General features: G+C 39.7%; 1 protein-coding gene and 1 long non-coding RNA gene across 2 annotated transcripts; both read right to left on the bottom strand.

Annotated features, from left to right (window-relative positions):
- Nucleotides 1-213: 213 nt before the first annotated feature.
- LOC125359977 lies at nucleotides 214-660 on the bottom strand. Its single transcript, XR_007212631.1, has 2 exons — nucleotides 524-660; nucleotides 214-304 (listed from the first exon to the last, which is right to left on the bottom strand). It is a non-coding gene; the product is annotated as an uncharacterized LOC125359977 (long non-coding RNA).
- Nucleotides 661-1,526: 866 nt separating this feature from the next.
- On the bottom strand, nucleotides 1,527-19,351 carry Ctss (cathepsin S). Its single transcript, XM_048358029.1, has 8 exons — nucleotides 19,047-19,351; nucleotides 17,414-17,540; nucleotides 13,702-13,824; nucleotides 10,099-10,248; nucleotides 8,959-9,186; nucleotides 7,330-7,495; nucleotides 5,106-5,208; nucleotides 1,527-1,974 (listed from the first exon to the last, which is right to left on the bottom strand). Exons 2-8 carry the CDS (start codon nucleotides 17,537-17,539, stop codon nucleotides 1,875-1,877), a joined length of 996 nt encoding a protein of 331 aa, XP_048213986.1. The 5' UTR covers nucleotide 17,540; nucleotides 19,047-19,351; the 3' UTR covers nucleotides 1,527-1,874.
- Between the last annotated feature and the right edge of the window lie 1,123 nt (nucleotides 19,352-20,474).

The raw sequence follows: 20,474 nt of genomic DNA, 5'->3' as shown, positions 1-20,474 counted from the left end.
GCCTCGCATACATGAAGCTCTGGGTTCGATTCCCAAGCACCATATATATATATATATATATATATATATATATATATATATATATATATATAATATAGCCAGAAGTGGTGCTGTGGCTCAAGTGGTTGAATGCTAGCCTTGAGCAAAAAGAAGCCAGGAACAGTGCTCAGGCCCTGAGTCCAAGGCCCAGGACTGGCAAGAAAAAAAAAAAAAAAAAAAGGTCCTAGTTAATTGTTAATGATTAGGCAAAAATTATTTAAACTAATATACTAAATTGTTGATGATTAAGATAATTCTTCCAGGGCTGGGAATATGGCCTAGTGGCAAGAGTGCTTGCCTCCTACACATGAAGCTCTCTGTTCCATTCCCCAGCACCACTTATATGGAAAACGGCCAGAAGGGGCGCTGTGGCTCAGGTGGCAGAGTGCTAGCCTAGAGCAAAAAGAAGCCAGGGACAGTGCTCACCTGAGTCCAAGGCCCGGGACTGGCCAAAAAAAACATAATAATAATAATTCTTCCAGACCTAGGATATGGTTCAGAGGTAGACTGTTTGCTTAGACTGTAGAGCTCTGGATCTGAGCCCCAGCATCACATAAACAAACAAGTACTTCTTCCAAAAGCGCTAAAAAACACACACAAAAAAACAACTGCATTTTTTTTCTTGCCAGTCATGGGGCTTGAACTCAGAGCCTGGGGACTGTCCTTGAGCCTTTCTTTTTCCTTTTTTTTTGTTCAAGGTTAGCGCTCGACCATTTGAGCCACAACAGCACTTCCGGCTTTTTTTTTGTATAGGTGATAGGGAGGAATCAAACCCAGGGCTTCATGCATGTTAGGCAAGTACTTTCCCACTAGGCCATGCTCCCAGCCAAAACTGCAAAATTTTTAAGCATATGTGTTTAGTGATTAATGAAGTTTATATTATGTAATTTGTTTTTGTAGTCCTGGGGCTTGAACTCAGGGCCTGGGTACTGTCCCTGATCATTTTTGTTCAAGGCTAGCACTGTACTACTTGAGAAACACATCTACTTCCAGCTTTTTGGAAGTTAATTGGAGATAAGAGTGAGATCCTCAGATCTGAGACTCCTGAGTAGCTAGGATTACAGGTGAGCTATCAATGCCCCCCCTCCTTTGTATTGCTTAGTTTTAAAACACTTATTAAGAGCTGGAGGCATTGCTTGGTGGTAGAAAGTGTTAGACCCTGAGTTCAAACCCCAGTATTGCCTAAAGTAAGTAAGTAACTAAGTAAATACTACCATTAAAAATAAAGCTGATGTGGGCTGGGGATATGGCCTAGTGGCAAGAGTGCTTGCCTCCTATACGTGAGGCCCTGGGTTCAATTCCCCAGCACCACATATACAGATAAATGGCCAGAGGGGGCGCTGTGGCTCAAGTGGCAGAATACTAGCTAATACTAGCTTTGAGCAAAAAGAAGCCAGGGACAGTGCTCAGGCCCTGAGTCCAAGGCCCAGGACTGGCAAAAAAAAAGAAAAAAGAAAAAAATAAAAAAGAAAGAAGGATATGTGGTAATAGTAGAAACTTGAAATGATAGATTTATTAAACATTTTTAGTCCATCATGTTACAAAAGGCTATAGGAGACTCAAAATGACAGAGTATAAAAAAAAAAAAAACAATGACAAACACAACAGGTTATCTCAGGAAGACCAGTTCTTATACAGTTATACCTACAGTAAATTTATAACTTAATTTCCAAGCTTTTCTCAGAAATGTGTAGTTATAAAGTGAAGAGGCAAGTTATATCTTCTAGTTAACATACTAAATACACAATGTTTGTGACACATTTATTTCTTCAGAATACAGAAGGTCAAATTAAGGGGATATTTCATCTTCTTGACTTGTAAAATGTAGAGATCCTCTAGATTTCTGGATAGGAGCAATAGCTAGCGATCCCACAGTGATTTTGACTATTTCTTGCCATTAGAATATATCCTTGATCACCAAAGTTGATGCCCCAACTTAGAAAAAGAAATAACACAAAATTAAAAACAAATACAATGAAATCATATACACTTTTTTTTTCCAGTCTTGGGCCTTGAATTCCAAGCCTGAGCACTGTCCTTCGCTTCTTTTTGCTTAAGGCTAGCACTCTGCCACTTGAGCCACAGCACCACTTCTGGCCGTTTTTTATGTATGTGGTGCTGAGAAATCAAACCCAGGGCTTCATGTATATGAGGCAAGCACTCTTGCCACTAGGCCATATTCCCAGCCCCTCATATCCACTTTTTTTTTTTTTGCCAGTCCTGGGCCTTGGACTCAGGGCCTGAGCACTGTCCCTGGCTTCTTCCCCCTCAAGGCTAGCACTCTGCCACTTGAGCCACAGCGCCGCTTCTGGCCGTTTTCTGTATATGTGGTGCTGGGGAATCGAACCTAGGGCCTCGTGTATCCGAGGCAGGCACTCTTGCCACTAGGCTATATCCCCAGCCCTCATATCCACTTTTTATCTTTGTTTTTCTCTTAGAGTGATTTCATATGAAACATCATAATGTTGAATAGACTTAAGTTCATCCAGTCAATGTCCCCTGCTTTGTAAATATGCCTTTTGTATGAATCAGTATTTATATGGCTCCATTTCTAAGTGTTTTTGCATAATAGGATCATGTATAATGATTTTGTAACAAACTTAAATTCCTCCAGGAACTTTTTTTGCTTTATTTTTGGCTGTCTGAATTTTTTTTATAATTCTGAGATTTTGTAATTATAATTATACAAACAATTATTTTATAAGGCAGAATTCATTAAGTGCTAAAACTATAATACAAGTAGAAGCATGAAACTGAGATACCTACTGTGTTTGGAATGCAGTAAAAATTAGTTGAAAGGAAAACTGGGTGTCTTTAATGAAGAATGAGAAAAGATTGAGCCAGGCACATGGTAGTGCATGCATATAATCTCAGCACTCGGGAGGCATAGGCAAGAGGATTATTATTAGTCTGAACTGAGGTCTTGATGTTGAAGTCAGCAAAAGGAATCTACTACAAAAGTTTGCAAAGGAAAATTGTATATTTGCATGTAGTGGAGAAACTTAAGTGACTGATTCTTTGCTAGAACTCAAGCCACGTAATTTAATGAAGCTATGTCTTAAATATTCTATGTATCAATCTCCAGTGGACATTTTTCAAGTCTTATTTTCATGTAACACTGTTATCTATCTACTTTCACCTCACTTCTTTCTTGGCTTTGAAACACTACTAGGTCCTTATTTTCTTGTCTTTTTTCGTAACTTCTCAACTTATTTCTTAGGCTCATATTTTAGCTTCCTTTCACTTACTTGCTACCTCCCTACTTAAAACCCTTTAATGGTTTTCCAGTAATCTTACACTAAAATGCAAACTCCATTGTCACCTCTTATCAATGGGTGTGTTGTTTTGTTTTCTATTGAATGTGAAGAGAAAGTATGTGTATGTTGTGAGGGATAATCAGTGGATGGGGAATTTAAGTCTAAAATTATATAACATTTTAAATAATTATATGCATGGAAAAAAATTATGCTGGGCACAGGTGGCTCATGCCTGTAATTCTAGCTACTCAAGAGGCTGAGATCTGAGGATCGCAGTTTGAAGCCAATCCATGCAGAAAAGTTCCCATAAGATCTTATCTCCAATTAGTCACTCAAAAACCAGAAGTGGCACTGTGGCTGAAATGGTAGAGCACTAGCCTTGAGCACAAAGAGTCTCAGGGACAGGACCTCAGGTCCTGAGTTCAAGCCCCACAACTGAAAAAAAAATTATGATATAGCATTTTCCAACCGTGCATCATGTAGGTATTCTGAAAGTTTCAGCTTTTGGAGCATTTCAGATACTCAGATTAAGGATGTTCACATATATTAAACAAGAGATAGAGGGAATGAAAAAGTCACATGGGCCAGCACAGTCTCTTTATCTGCTTACACAAAGGAGTCTGGGGGAAGAAAAGGAATATAAACTGGAGAAAGGGATTTGGATTTCTTTGAGCTGCTAAGTTGGAAGTTGACAGCAAAATCTGTTGCATAGGAAGGAGGTAATTTTTAGAGATTATAAATAAAAAATCATCTACATAATGGCAATGATTAGAACTGAAGGAAAAGTTCTGAGTTTGTTTTAGTGTGTAAACCAATGTAAGGGACAAGTGTAAGAAAATCTAAGAGGATTAAGATAATATAATGAAATGAGTCACGATAATGCTGTCATAGAGGTGCAGTGGAGGGCTGTGAATATGGCCTAGTGGTAAAGTGCTCGCCTCGTATACATGAAGCCCTGGGTTCAATTCCTCAGTACCACATATATAGAAAAAGCCGGAAGTGGCACTGTGGCTCAAGTGGTAGAGTGCTAGCCTTGAGCAAAGAAGCCAGGGACAGTGCTCAGGCCCTGAGTTCAAGCCCCAGGACTGCCAAAAAAAACCCAAAACAAAACAAAAATAAGAAGTGCAGTACAACAATTATAAAGCAGAGACATCTTTTATTTCTGTGCCATTGTATGTTTCCAACCTTGAAAACCCTAGGATTACAGACGTGTGCCACCGGCATTGGGAACTAATATCTTAGGAAAAGAGGAAATTAGACGCACAGTCATGCACACTGGGGAACCCCATGCAGGCAGCAATGGGTATGATGCTTCTACAGGCCAAAAATCCTAAGGTTGTCAACAAACCTTCAGAAGCTAGCAGAGAGGTGTTGAACATTTTTTAAATTAAAACTATTTAATTGACATTATTGTAGGTAGAGACTTTATAGAGACTTGAAAGCCATAAGCATGGCTTATAGCTAACGTTGTTGGAACGGACTATAAAAAGCATAGAATAAAAAGATAATGAGCAGAAGATGGGTGGGAGGGAGATACCAACATTTAGGAGCTAAGAAAAAGAATACTCGTTCATAAGAGGAAGTGAAAAGAAAGAAGTATTGAAGACGACAAATGATGACAACAAAGAGATGAAGGCCAGATAGTACGTGAACAAATGGAGGCCCTGAGCAATTTAAAATGTTACTTGGTAAGAAACTATAGAGGTTTACTATTGTTAATAATATCATCATAATCACAAGATCATATTTGTTGATGCTCCCTTAAGTACTTGATTTAATTAAATAGACAATAATTTACAAATATATTACCTGTTTTTAACAAGCCAATAGTCTTTCCCATTAAGATTACCATAGCCAACCACGAGCACACCATGATTGACGTTCTGAGTACACTCTGGGTCATCGTAGACACCTGAGAACAAAATTTAGTTGTGGGAAAAGAATGAATGCTATCTGATAATAAAAGATACTTGAAGATTCCGTTACATTTTCTTAGACTATTTTGGACATATAACAAAGTTAATGAAAATGTTAGTAACATACTTTTATCTATCAACTATTTTAGAGCTTATAATTCTTGGACATCATGCTATATCTGTCATTTTCTTGCCAAGTTTGGCATCAGTTTAGTCATTCCCTCAGATGTTCTCACAATTGTGCATTGCATAATGTTTTTGTCTTTTCAAACACATTTATTTGAAAACGTTAAAATTCCTTTCATAGAGTCTTTTGAACTATATACTACATTATCATTAGCTAGCTATAACCATCTTCTTTTTGTTATTGTTTGTTTTTATTGAGGTAAGCTCCTGAATGCTGGAATTGCCGGCATACATCACTATACTCATCTATAATAATCTTTCCAGTTGCTGGAGATTGAATCTAGGGCCTCAAATATGCTAGGCAAATGTTTCACAATTGAGCAATCTTGGAGTACTTATTGTCATCTTGGTTTTGTTTTGTTTTTTGCCACTCCTGGGCCTTGGACTTGTGGCCTGAGCACTGCCCTGGCTTCTTTTTGCTCAAGGCTAGCACTCTACCACTTGAGCCACAGTGCCACTTCTGGCTTTTTCTATATATGTGGTGCTGAGGAATCAAACCCAGTGCTTCATGCAAGCACTCTACCACTAAGCCACATTCCCAGCCCCATTATAGTCATCTTAATACATTAGTCATCTTACTACAGAAAACTTTTTACTCCTGTATAACTATAATTTAGTACCCATTGGTCAAGTTTTCCCTATCCCTCCTCTCCTCCTATTTTACTTCCTTAATGATGATTCTATTTTTTTATTTTTGTGCTGGTGCTAGGATTTGAACTCAGGGCCTGAGCACTGCCCCTGAGCTTTTTGTACTCAAGGCTAGTGCTCTACACAGCACTGCTTCCCACTTTTCTGGCAGCTAATTAAAGTCTCACAGACTTTCCTTCCCTCCCAGTCTGACTTTGAACCACAATCCTCAGATCTCAGTCTTCTGAGGAGCTAATATTATAGGTGTGAGCTACCAGACCAGCTATTCTGCTTTTAACTTACTGGTATTAACTGTTTACTTATTTATTTTATTGTGATATTGGGGACTGAACTCAGAGCCTCAAGCTTGCTAGGCAAAATGCTTTACCATGTGAGCCACATCCTCAGTCTGAAATAATTTTTAAAGTAATCTGATATGAGTAAGATCAGGTAGTACTTATCTTTCTGTGACTGGCTTATTTTACTTAGTATAATGATTCTGGGTTCTATCCACAATGTTACAAATGACAGGATTTTATTCTTTCATGGCTGAATAATATCCCATAGTCTCTGTATACTACATTTTCTTTATTCAATCATCAGTTTGTGGACATTTAGGTTGTTTCCATTTCTTGGCTACTGTAAATAATGTGCTGCAGTAAACATGGCAATACAGCTGTTTCACATACTGATTTTCCTCTGGATCTATCTATACACAGTAGTGGAATTGCTGTATCACAGTAGTAGTTCTTATTTTAATTTGAGGAAGAACTACCCTGTCACTTTTTTTTTTTTTTGCCAGTTCTGGGCCTTTAACTCAGGGCCTGAGCACTGTCCCTGGCTTCTTTTTGCTCAAGGCTAGCACTCTGCCACTTGAGCCACAGCGCCACTTCTGGCCATTTTCTATATATGTGGTGCTGGGGAATTGAACCTAGGGCTTCATGTATACAAGGCAAGCACTCTTGCCACTAGGCCATATTCCCAGCCCTCCCTACCACTTTTTATTATGGCTGTACTAATTTATACTCTCACCAACAGCTTAACCACATCCAGATTGTATGACTTTAGGTAAACTAACTTCTCTACTGAGATTTTTCATTTTCAAAATAGGGTTATTGTGGTGGTAAGTGAGATCTGACACATTAAGAAATTAGCATATTATCTGGCATGTAAGGTTAATAAACTTTAATAAGTATTACTTTCCTAATTAGAAGTGGCTATAAAATGTTAATATAAAATGGAAAATTCTGGTTAAGCTATCTGCTAGGTTAGCATATAACAAGAGAATAATAATCTGTTTTTACCACTTCTATAGAGGAAGAATGAAGGATGACTCGCATCTATGGCAACAGACACAGGTCCTTTATTGGCCACAGCTTCTTTCAGGGCATCTTCACTTCCAAAGGGAAGCTCTGTGTACTTTGAACATGTGGCAGCTCTATTTTTTGCATCATAATGGCATTTTTCGTCCTTTAAAAAAGTATAAACCAGATAAAGAAGCATACTTAAATTTCCTTTATAAACTACCAATATGCTAAGCCTATATTTCAAATATGCTTTCTTTCTGCACTTTATTAATTTTTGTTGGTTGTCAGGTTTGAAGTCAGAGCCTGGGTGCTATCCCTGAGCCTTTTTGTGCAAGGTTAGCACTCTACTACTTTGAGCTGCACTCCATTCCTGGGTTTCTGGTGGTTAATTGGAAATAAGAATCTCACTGACTTTCCTTTCCCGAGCTGGATTTGAACTGCGATCCTTATATTTTAGCCTCCTAAGTAGCTAGGCTTACAGGTGTGAGCCACTTGCACCTGGTTCATTATGCACTTTAGGTGAGAAATGGCACATAAAGACTTTAGCATAGTATCTGGCGTGTAATGTTAATAAACTTTAGTATTACTTAATTTTTTTTTGTATAACTGTAGTAAGGGCTTGAACTCAGGGCCTTTTGCTCTTGATTAGCTTTCTTGTTCATGGCTGGCACTCTACTATTTGAGCCATATTTCTGGTCCAGCATTTTGCTGTTTAACTGGAGATTGGATTTATCTGCCAAGCAAAAACAAATCCTACCTACTTAACCTCCTGAATAGGTAGGATTATAAATGTGAGCCAGCAGGCGCCTGGCAACCTCCTGAGTAGCCAGAATTATAGGCGTGAGTGACTTGTGCCACCTGATGATCTGAAAATCAGGCCAACTATGGAGACTGTACAATAACAATAACAAAAATATTAGCGAGATTATACAGAGAGAATTTTAAAGATGGTTTGGCTAAAGTATTTGTTTAATTATGAACATTCCTTCCTTATGTAAAAACATTTCACCACTGGCTATCCCCACACTCTGAGATTGAACCCAGGTCCTACACTATGCCAGGCAATCCCTGAGTCACCCTATCAGCCCTTTTGTCTTGTTTTTTTTTTTTTTTCTTTTAGTCAATTATGGGCTTGAACCCAGGGCCTGGGTGTTGTCCTGAGCCTCCTTGTGCTCAAGGCTAGCACTCTACCACTTGAGCCACAGTACCACTTCCAGTATTTGAGTGGTTAGTTGGAGATAAGATTCTCACAAGGACTTATCTGTATGTGCTGGCTTCAAACTGCGATCCTCAGATATCAGCCTAGGATTATAGGCGTGAGCCACTGGCACCCAGTCTTATACTTTATTTTGAGACAGGGTCTTCCATTACCTATGGCTGGCCTCAAATTCCTGAGGTGCTGGGAGTATAGCAACTGATATATTATATATACCACTGCCACTGATAAATTAAGAAGGCTATTGCATAAGAAAGAAAACTCAGGAATTTAAGAACTATTTATGTGAGTTCTCTCTCATACACCTCACACTGCTTCTCAAGCAATTGAGCAGGTGGTGATTCTGGTACAAAGAGTCAATGATTTGAACGAGGTCATGGGACAGCACACAAAGTTTGCCTGTGACACACCATGGCTTTGTAGGGATAGGACGCTTCTGAATCAATGCCATTGTTATCAATGATGTATTGGAAGGCCGCTGTCATGAAGCCACCTCCGCAGCCTTTATTCTGGTATTTTTCAGTTGAGCAATCCACCAGGTTCTGTGCACTGAGAGATACCAGCTTTCCTGTCTTCAGCTTTAGCTGTGCTTCTAGTGCTCCCACAGCACTGAAAGCCCAGCAAGCACCACACGAGCCCTAAAACACACAAAAGGTCACAAAGGAAATCACAGAAAATTGGTAAGGATGGCTTTCATCATACAAACAGGGCAACTTCTAGCTGTCATATCTGTCAGTAATTCTCAGGAAGCATTCTCCACTACAATTTTCCTCTCTTTTAGACAGTGGGAACAAAGACTAAATATTTTATTGTTCTCTAGGCAAGATTCAACCATGATGGATCTTTATAAATATCTGAGCTCAGAGAATAGTGAGCATAGTCAAATATATTACTAGTACTCACAGAACATGTGCCAAGTTCTACCTATCTTCATTATAGGAGAGATAAATGTCTACAGTAACATGATTTTGAGAGGCAATAGGTTGATTCCTTCCCTTAAAGTATCCTTAGATCAAACCTAGGAAGATCAGGTGTAACCAACGGATAAGATGAACACTAAGTCTCACAGAACGATGTACATAGTTAACAATTTTTGTGTACAGTGGAGTTCTCAGAACCACTGGTGTTCTAAGCACTGAGGGAATAATAAAGCGTAGTATGTGATCCTTATACCCAAAGGACCTTACAACTTAGTTGGGAAAACAATAACAAAAACAATTAGAAAGTAGGGCTGGGAATATGGCCTAGTGGCAGGAGTGCTTGCTTCGTATACATGAAGCTCTAGGTTCGATTCCCAAGCACCACATATGTAGAAAATGGCCAGAAGTGGCGCTTTGGCTCAAGTGGCAGAGTACTAGCTTTGAGCAAAAAGAAGCCAGGGACAGTGCTCAGGCCATGAGTCCAAGGCCCAGAACTGGCAAAAAAAAAAAAAAAAAAAAAAAACAATTAGAAAGTAACAAAAGACACCGAAATTCCTTTCCAAATATGTAGGTATACACAGGGAAGAGAGGCCTGCCTAGGATGCAGAGGCATGGAGTAGCAATACTCACCTGGTATTTCACTTCAGTAACACACCCTTTTTCTCTCCAGTCCACAGAATCAGGCAATTTCTGATTAGAGTTTGACTTATAAGTGACATTTCTTGGCCACTGGCTGGGAACTCTCAGGGAACTCATCAAAGATGCCACCTCTTCATTGGTCTATAGAACAAATACGCATCACTTTTCACATGTCTTTTTTTTTAAGTTGGTGATATTTTTAAGCGCAGCACTTAATAAAATTGTAAATATAAGAGGCTGGGAATGTGGCTTAGTGGTAGAGTGCTTGCCTCACACACAATGAAGCCCTGGGTTCAATTCCCCAGCACCACATAAATAGGAAAAGCCATAAGTGGCGCTGTGGCTCAAGTGGCAGAGTGCTAGCCTTGAGCAAAAAGAAGCCAGGGACAGTGCTCAGGCCCTGAGTCCAAGCCCCAGAACTGGAAAAAAATTAGAAATATAAATGAAGCAGTGTAAACTAAAAATTTTATAAATTCCTCATGTCTTTTTTTTTGGTGCTAGTTCTGGGGCTTGAACTTAGGGCCTGCATGCTATCCCTGCATTGTTGTTGGTTTTTTTTTTCTTTTTTTGCCAGTTTTGGAGCTTGAACTCAGGGCCTGAGCACTGTCCCTGGCTGCTTTTTGCTCAAGGTTGGCACTCTACCACATGAGCCACAGCGCCACTTCTGTATATGTGGTACTGCGGAATCAAACCCAGGGCTTCATTGTGTGTGAGGCAAGCATTCTACCACTAGGCTATATTCCCAGTCTTGTCCCTGAGTTTTTTGCTTATGACTAGCACTCTACCACTTGAGCCACAGCTCCATTTCTGGCATTTGGGGGGTGGTTAGATGGTGATCAGTGCCTCATAGTCTTTCAAGCCTAGGCAGGCTTTGAACTACAGTCCCGAGATTTCAGCCTCTTCAGCAGCTACCATTAGAGGCATGAGCCACCAGCACCCAGCTGCATGTTCTTTTTTTTTTTTTTTTGGCCAGTCCTGGGCCTTGGACTCAGGGCCTGAGCACCGTCCCTGGCTTCTTTTTTGCTCAAGGCTAGCACTCTGCCACCTGAGCCACAGCGCCCCTTCTGGCCGTTTTCCATATATGTGGTACTGGGGAATCGAACTGAGAGCTTCATGTGTAGGAGGCAAGCACTCTTGCCACTAGGCCATATTCCCAGCCCCGCATGTTTTTTTTTTTTTTTTTTTTTGGCCAGTACTGGGCCTTGGACTCAGGGCCTGAGCACTGTCCCTGGCTTCCTTTTGCTCAAGGCTAGCACTCTGCCACTTGAGCCACAGCGCCACTTCTGGCCATTTTCTGTATATGTGGTGCTGGGGAATTGAACCCAGGGCCTCATGTATACGAGGCAAGCTCTCTTGCCACTAGGCCATATCCCCAGCCCCTCGCATGTTCTTTTTAATATCCTAGTGTTTGCAAATATATTTTAAAACTAAGAAAAACTAATGTCTCTTGTGACCAACATAAGTATTAGTCTTACTAATAGACTAAAGAGAAATAGATAAGTAGATTGAGACTAAAGACTCTTTAGTCTTATACTTTGCATTAACATTCCAGTTTCCTAAGCAGAAGGGAAGACTAAAAGAAACAGTAAAACCAGGGGCTGGGGATATGGCCTAGAGGCAAGAGTGCTTGCCTCATATACATGAGGCCCTGGGTTCAATTGCCCAGCACCACATATACGGAAAATGGCCAGAAGGGGTGCTGTGGCTCAAGTGGCAGAGTGCTAGCCTTGAGCAAAAAGAAGCCAGGGACAGTGCTCAGGCCCTGAGTCCAAGCCCCAGGACTGGCCAAAAAGAAAGAAACAGTAAAACCAGAAGTTATAGGGAGTTAGATTTGTAGTTTAAAGCAAGGTAGCATTTTATAATCTATGATTTTTCCCCCCAGAATGTAGAGATGTTAACAGTACTGTGTATGTTTATTGTTATTATAAAGGTGATATACGGAGGGGTTACCATTTCATAAGTCAGGTAATAAGTACAATTTTTTTGCACAAGATCACCCCCTTCGTTCACTTTCCCTCAAGTATTTATTTATTTATTGGCACGATTAGGGTTTGAGTTCAGGGCAGGTGCTAGGCACATCCCAAGCCCATTTTGCTTTAGTTACTTTTTAGTAGGATTTCATGTTCTTGTTGGGGCCAGCCTGGACTGAGGTCCTCCTATTTATGCATCTTGAACAGCCGGGATGACAGGCATGAACCATCATACCCAGCTTATTGGTTGAATTGTAGTCTCTTTACCTTTTCTTCCTTTTTTTATTCCCCAGATTAGCCTCTATCTCCCAAGTAACTAAGATTATGAATGTGAGCCACCACCTTTGGCTGGAAGGTACTATGATTCTTAATTTTGGCTACAATGGTAATGTTTTGTAGAATAGAACAAAATCTAAAACTAATGAGAAAGCTGGAGATGTAGTTCAATTGTAGACCACTTGTTTACTATGCACAAAGACCTAGGGTTGATCTCCAGTATCACAAACAAGCAAAAGATAAAAGAAAAACACCCAAATAGCATATTACTTATATTACATTTTTCACATGTTGTGGGTGGCATGGCTCAAAGGGTAGAGTGCTTGCTTCTTAAGCATGAGATCCTAGGTTCAATCAATACACAAAAACAAAAAACCTGCAGCTCTACATGTTGCCACTAAGAAAGCAGGCAGATGACACTAAATAGATACTTTAGAAATATAAATCTGTTGCTGGATGCCAGTGGCTTACCTTTAATCATTGCTACTCAGGAGGCTGTGATCTGAGGATCATGGTTCAAAGCCAGCCCGGGCAGGAAAGTCCATGAGATTCTTACCCAATTAACCACCAGAAAACTTAAAGTGGTGCTGTGGCTCAATGGTAGAGTACTAGCCTTGAGCTGAAGGGCTCAGGGACAGCGCCTAGGACCAGAATTCAAGCCCCACAACCAACAACAACCACACACACACACACACACACACACACACACACGTTGACTTACAATAAAAGATTGGTAGTCTTCAGAAAGTGCTTTAGAATTCATTACAAAGTAAAAGTAATCTGCGAGTTTAAAATTTCTTCTAGGCTGGGAATATGGCCTAGTGGTAAAGTGCTCACCTCGTATACAGGAAGCCCTGGGTTCGATTCCTCAGCACCACATATATAGAAAAAGCCGGAAGAGGCACTGTGGCTCAAGAGATAGAGTGCTAGCCTTAAGCAAAAAGAAGCCAGGGACAAGTGCTCAGGCCCTGAGTCCACACCCTAGGACTGGCAACAAAAACAAAACAAATAAACAAAATAAAATTTCTTCTAAATAAGGGATTTGTTAAGGAAAATAGCAAAAGCAAGACAAAGTAGATTTCTGTACCAATTTTTATGTCCTTGAAAATACTGTTTTCTAATTTTGTAGGCTTAGGGCTATACTTGTCTTCCTTTTTTCTTTTCTTTTAATGGTTTTTATCTGGAGATTAAACCTAGGGCTTCACATATGACAGGCAACAGATTTACTATTGAGATATACCCCCTGCTCTGGCTATTTAGTCTCCTTCGTTTTGTTATCTTTTTTCTTCAGGTTGCTTTTGGGGAGACAGAAATGACAGGAAAATAGGATTATTTGTAGTTTACCTACCATGTCTCCTAGATGGTTCATGCCTAGATCATATGAATGCATCCCCATTGAATGTTCCAGATTGTGAAGCATCACAAATCTTAGGTTCTTTTCCCAGATGAGACGCCGTACTACTTCTTCATTCTAAAATATAAAGAAAAAGAACAAAATTTTACTGCATCCTTGGCAAGTTAAATGTTCAATAATACAAATAACATGAATCTATCCAATATATGTTTATATATTACAGAATTCCTAATTTACCTCATAATTTAATGTTCATTAGTGGGGATGTTTTTCCTTTATGGACATTTTTTTTCTGTTTGTTTTTGTTTTGTTTTGTTTTGGGTGCTGGTCCTGGGGCTTACTCAGAGCCTGAGCACCGTTCCTAAGCCTTAGGACTAGCATGGATGCAAACACATACCCTCCTCTGGGCTCAGTCCTTTGTATCACCAGAAAAACCAAAAAAGATAAGCCTAAAGACATAGCTCAGTGGTGGAGCTCTGGCCTAGTATGTCCATGGGCCAAGTGATAATAGTAGTAGTAACCTTGAGCAAAAAAGCTCAAGGACAGCACCCAGGCCATGAGCTCAAGGCCCAGGACAGGTGGGCACACACACTTGCATGCACATATGTGCACATATATATATATATATATATATATATATATATACACACAAAATTAAGAAAGAGGAATTGAGATTTGGGGAGCAGAAAAGGAAGAATTGTGGTTTGAGGCCAGCTAGAACAAAGTCACCAGGAGCCTATCTCCAAAACAAACTAGGTGAGGGGCATGGCTTAAATGGAAGACCACTTACCTAGCAAGTTCAAAGCTTTGAGTTCAAGTTGGGTTCCTGTGGTTCATATCTATAATCCTAGCTATTCAGGAGGCTGAGATCTGAGGATCATAGTTTGAAGCCAGCCCAGGCAGGAAAGTACATGAGACTTTTATTTCCAATTAAACACCAAAAAGCCAGAAGTGGAGTTGTGACCTAAGTAGTAGAGCTCTAGCCTTGAGCACAAAAGCCTAGGTGCTAAGTTAAAGCCCTAGGACTAGCAAGAATGCACACACACACTTTCCTCTAGGTTCAGTCCTTAGTATCACCACAAAAACAAAAACAAAAAAAGGTAAGACTAAAGTCATAGCTCAGTGGTAGAGCTCTGGCCTAGTATGTCCATGGCCCTGGGCTTGATGCCCTTCCTAGATCACTTCTAGATATATATCTGAAAGAAATGAAATCAGGACATCAAAATTATATCTACACCCCCTGGTTCACTGACAGTAGCTAAGGTATGGAGTCAACCTAGGAGTTCATCATACTTGAATGGATACAGGAAAGGTGGTATAAATAGACAGCTTTTATTTTTTTTTTACTATTATCATTGTTGCTATTATTTATATATGTGCTCTTTTTTCTTTTTTTCCTTTTTTTTTTTTTTTTTTTTTTTTTTTGGCCAGTCCTGGGGCTTGGACTCAGGGCCTGAGCACTGTCCCTGGCTTCTTCTTGCTCAAGGCTAGCACTCTGCCACTTGAGCCACAGCGCCACTTCTGGCCATTTTCTGTATATGTGGTGCTGGGGAATCGAACCCAGGGCCTCATGTATATGAGGCATGCACTCTTGCCACTAGGCCATATCCCCAGCCCCTCTTTTTTCTTTTTTTGAGATAGTTTTACTTTGAACCCAGGTTGGCCTTGAACTTGATTTTCCTGTGTCAGCCTCTAGATTGCTGTTTGTTTGTTTTTGCCAGTACTGGGGCTTGGACTCAGGGCCTGAGCACTGTCCCTGGCTTCTTTTTGCTCAAGGCTAGCACTCTACCACTTGAGCCATGGCACCACTCCTGGCCTTTTCTGTTTATGTGGTGCTGAGGAATCAAGCCCAGGGCTTCATGCATGCAAGGCAAGCACTCTACCACGAAGCCACATTCCCAGCCCAACACAGCTTTTAAAAAGGAGGAAATTGGGGCTAGGAATGTGGGTTAGTGGTGGAGTGCTTGCCTAGCATGCATGAAGCCCTGGGCTCAAATCCTTGGTACCACATAAACAAAAATATAAATAAAATTTAAAAATAAAAAGGAAATTGTTATTGTGATGACAACATGGATGAATAATTAGGCACAGAAAAACAAATACTACATGATCTCACTGACACATAAACTCACTCACTGGGGGTATAGCTCATTGGTAGACTGCTTAACTAGTACATTCAAGGCCTAAATTTCATCTGTAACACCAGAAATAAAACAAATAAAGGATAGTAAGGGGCCTGGGAAGGTGGCTTCGTGGTAGAGTGCTTGCCTAGCATGCATGAAGCCCTGGGTTCAATTCCTCAGCACCACATACAGAGAAAAAGCTGGAAGTGGGGCAGAGTGCTAAGCTTGAGCAAAAAGAAGCCAGGGACAATGCCCAGGCACTGAGTTCAAGCCCCAGGACTGGCAAAAGAAAGAAAAGAAGGAAGGGAGGGAGGGAAGGAAGGAAAAGAAAGAAAGGAAAGGGAGGAAGGAAGGAAGGTAGGTACAACTCATAAGTAGAAATTTAGTGAAGTAGTAGATACCAGAGGCTGGGGGAAGTGTGGACAGTGAAAGGTGAGACCATAGTCAGAGGACATGTTTCAGTTAAACAAGAATATGTTGTTAATTTATCACACAATGTGATAATTATAATCAATGATAAAACATTTTCTATTTGAAAATTGCCAAAAGAGCATATTTTAAACATTCTTGCCACAAAGGATAAGAGTGTCCGATGAAATTTTAATTCACTTAATTTAATCATTCTGCAACAAATATCATAACATCACATTATATCCCATGAAGGAGGTGCCAGTGGCTCATGTCTGTAATCCTGGCTACCGAGGAGGATTGATGTTTGAATTCAGCCTGGGCAGAAAAGTCTGAAGACTGTCTCCAAACAACCAACAAGAACCTGCTCTGGAAGTGTGGTCCAAGTGGTAGAGTGCCAGCCATGAGCAAGAAAGATAAATGAGAGAATGAGGCTCTAAGTTCAAGCCCTGGTATCATCATAAGAATAAACAAATGAAAATGAATAACTAAATAAATGAGAATGTAAGGTTTCTGTGACCTTTAAGTTTATGTAACCATTAAGTTATTTTATACAATATAATGTCAAAGAAACATTATAATTTATGTCACATAGTATAGGATGTAGATATTTCAAGCAGTAAGGTTAAAAACAGTCAACAAATATGCTTTGAAACAAAAAGTAGACAACAGTAAGTGCGAGTCAAGAATTAACATCTAGCAGTACTTCTACATGACAGGAACTAGAAAAAGGACTTTTTGTTGCTCCAATAGTCTCCTTGGGGTCTAAAACTAATTTTCCCATAGGCTAGGACTTTCACTCCACTATCTGTTTTGCTTTTACCTCTCTGTTAATTCTCTACTTCAATGTCACATTATTTGTGGGGCTTTCTTCACCAACTTATCCTATCAGATGGATTTCTCATTGCTACCACCTATGTCTTGCTTACTGTACTGTACTTATCATCATCTCACATGCTAATATTTTATTTATATTTTTGTTTATTTACTCCCTGTTTCTACCAGTGTGAAACAAATTCCATAGTAACAACAACCTTGTTTTGCTTCCTGTTATACAGTACCAACAACAACATCTGACAAGAAATAAGTGCGTAACATCTGTAAGAATGACTTTGGAAAGGAGAAAGCAGGGTACTTGTATAAAAGCATATTACTCTAGTGGCAATTGTAGCTACCTTTTCCTTGTACTGTTTGCCATAGGTTTTCTTCCAGAGATGCCAATGATGGTCCAGGGTGGGATCTTCATGGACATGGGCCCCTGCGAAGGACCACACCAGGGACACCCAAACCAGCCATTTCATTCTGTTATATGGAAGGTAATATAGGAAGTACAGCTGTTAGCTGCATATGTGGTGACTCTGTATTTCCAAAACAGTATAGCAGTGCAAAGTCCATTAAAGGAACACTTGCCTGTAAGTCAGAATTACATAGATAACTTCCGAGAATATATAGACACAAGAAATAAGTACGGAATTATGTCTGAAACATCACTTCCAATACTCAGGATTTAAAAAGTACTTTTTCATAGATTTCCGATTATACCTAAGGGGTTAAAAATAGGGACTTTCTAAGATTTGCCTACAAATCTAATCAAGGTAAATTTTATTTTCTCCTTTCTAAAAAAAAAAAGTATCCTTAAGAAGAGGACTGAAAAATCAGTTTGGTTTTTGAATTTTTGAATCTATGAGTATCAAACCCCAAGTGCATATACATATTGAAACATCTCATAGCATCTACTAATATGTATAGTTTGTGTGACATAATAAATAAATTTAATTTTAAAAATAATGGGCTGGGACTTAGTGGTTGAGTGCTTGCTTAGCATGCCTGAAGCCCTGGGTTTGATTCCTCAGTACCACATACACAAAAAAAGATGGAAGTGGCACTGTGGCTTAAATGGTTGAGTGCTAGCCTTAGCAAAAGAAGCTCAAGGACAGTGCCCAGGCCTGAGTTCAAGCCCCAGGACTCGCAAAAAAAAAAAAAAGCTAGGCACAGTGTATGTACCTATAGTCCCCACTGTTAGGAGGCTGAGATAGGAAGACTACCTTAGCCCAAGGTTCAATCCCTAGCACCACAAACAGAAATACGCAAATAAAAATAGGGATGAGTCTTAGTGGTAAAGCACTTGCCTAACATGCATGAGACACTAGGTCTGATACCCAGGACTTCACCAAAAAATAATTTTAGAAATAAAACTGTACAACTCATGGGGGGGAGAAGGAAATGGGGAGGGAAGAGGTGGAGGAAAAATGAGGGAGGAGGTAACAAGTTAAGAAATGTACTCACTGCTTTACATATGAAACTGTAACCCCTCTGTACTTCACTTTGACAATAAGTAAAATAAATACCAATAACTTTTTTAGAGATAGTTAAAAGACAGCTTCTATTAGTTAATCTCAGATCCTTAGGTTATTTTCCTTTTTCCTACAAATCAAATATCTGCTTTTAAAGGAAGTAATTATTCTCTAAAACACCATTTCTATATTTAATTCAAAGAGACTAGCAGAAACTCAGTGACTAACTGCCTAAAACTAGATTCTACTTTGTATTTCTTTTAAACTCAAAAACAGATAGGAATTTAACCATGTAAACTTCTAGAGTATACAGCAAAGAAGACTAGATTTAGTTTCCAGTACAGATTTTCAAGGAGACATTACTTTTTAAAAATAGTTTCTTTTTAATCAGAAAAATGAGGCAAATTGAACATGATTTTTTGTTTACTTCCTGAAATCAAATATTTAAAACAAACAATGCCAGAAATTTAAAAACAATGTCAGGAGAACAAACAAACAAACGTATAGTACATACTTGATAGAAAGAGCAGGAGATTCTGTAGTAAAAATCCGTAAATTGGCGTGCTCACTCCCAAGATTTCAAAGGTGGGAGAGAAGCATTAGTTGACTTGCTTTAAAAAGAAATCAAAACCTGTCACATGAGGTATCCACAATGAGGAAGTGAACTTTCATTTCAGTTTCATTTAAAGTTTTACAAGATCTGCTACCATTGGCTGTCTTCTTCTTGTCTTGAGCACAAAGTGAGTATAGTAAATCATCAAGATGAGCCCCCAGAACAAGCTCATGCTTGTGATTCCAGCTAATACTGTAGCCTGGGCAAAGGTAGCAAGATTTTGTCTCAAAAAAAAAAACAAACAAAAGCAAACAGGCTGGATGTACTGTGCTTAAGTGGTAAAGCACAGCTCAGGGTCCTGGGTTCAATCCCAAATTTGGGAGGGGGTAGGACTATAGGGGAGAGAAACAGCCCTCAATTGAGGAGATCAAGAGAATATCAGTAGAAGGTTATAAATTAATCCCACAGCCCACATATTTTGATACTTGTTTTTAAGACTACCAATTTTGAGATGGAAATAATTGTGGTCATGAGGAGATTAGGATTAATAGTTTCTTAAATCCTAACCTCATGATTGTCCAGGAAATTCTGTCTTATTCTTTCTTTTTTTAAAGCCAGTCCTGGGGCTTGAACTCAGGGCATGGGCACTGTCCTTGAGATAATTTTGCTCAAGGGTGGCACTCTACCACTTGGCTTTTTTGGCAGTTTAGTGGAGAGAAGAATCTCACAGAGGGACTGGGAATATGGCTTAGTGGTAGAATGTTTGCCTAGCATGCATAGGTTCTATTCCTCAGTACCACATACACAGAAAAAGTCAGAGGTGATACTGTGGCTCAAGTGGTAGAGTGCTAGTCTTGAGCAAAAGTTACTCAGGGACAGTACCCAGGCCCTGAGTTCAATCCCCAGGAATAGCAAACAAACAAAATCTCACAGAAGCTGGTACTTGTGGCTCATGCCTGTAATCCTAGCTACTCAGGAGGCTGAGATCTGAGAATCATAGTTCAAAGCCACCCTGGGAGAAAAGTCCCAGTGAGACTCGTATCTCCAATTAACCACTCAAAAACTGGAAGTGGAGCTGTGGAGCAAAGTGGTAGAACACTAACCTCGAGCAAAAGAACTCAGAGACAGTACCCAGGCCCTGAGTTCAAGACCCACAACTGACCAAAAATAAACAAATGAACAAGTAAATAAGTCTCACAGACTTTGCTGCCTAGGCTGGCTTTGAACCTTCATCCTCAGATTTTAGTCTCCCAAGTGGATAAAATTACAGGTGTGAGCCACTGTCAGCTTGTCATATTCCTTTTAAAAAATTTCATTGTCAAGGTGATGTACAAAGGGGTTACAGATACATATGTAACTTGTCATACTTGTTACCCACTACCTCATTTT

Source organism: Perognathus longimembris, chromosome 11 (assembly GCF_023159225.1).
Source record: "Perognathus longimembris pacificus isolate PPM17 chromosome 11, ASM2315922v1, whole genome shotgun sequence".
NCBI lineage: Eukaryota > Metazoa > Chordata > Mammalia > Rodentia > Heteromyidae > Perognathus > Perognathus longimembris.
The sequence above is the reverse complement of the archived record's forward strand: the minus strand, read 5'-3'. Positions and strand labels throughout refer to the sequence as shown.

What these genes read in the sequence shown, in the direction of transcription:
- Ctss (XM_048358029.1), bottom strand. Translation starts at nt 17,539, where the DNA reads ATGAAATGGCTGGTTTGGGTGTCCCTGGTGTGGTCCTTCGCAGGGGCC. An exon ending in GCAAACAGTACAAGGAAAAG is followed by an intron (nt 13,825 to 17,413) that starts GTAGCTACAATT and finishes TTTATATTTTAG; the next exon opens with AATGAAGAAGTAGTACGGCG. An exon ending in ATTCTTCCTCTATAGAAGTG is followed by an intron (nt 5,209 to 7,329) that starts GTAAAAACAGAT and finishes TTTTGTTCTCAG; the next exon opens with GTGTCTACGATGACCCAGAG.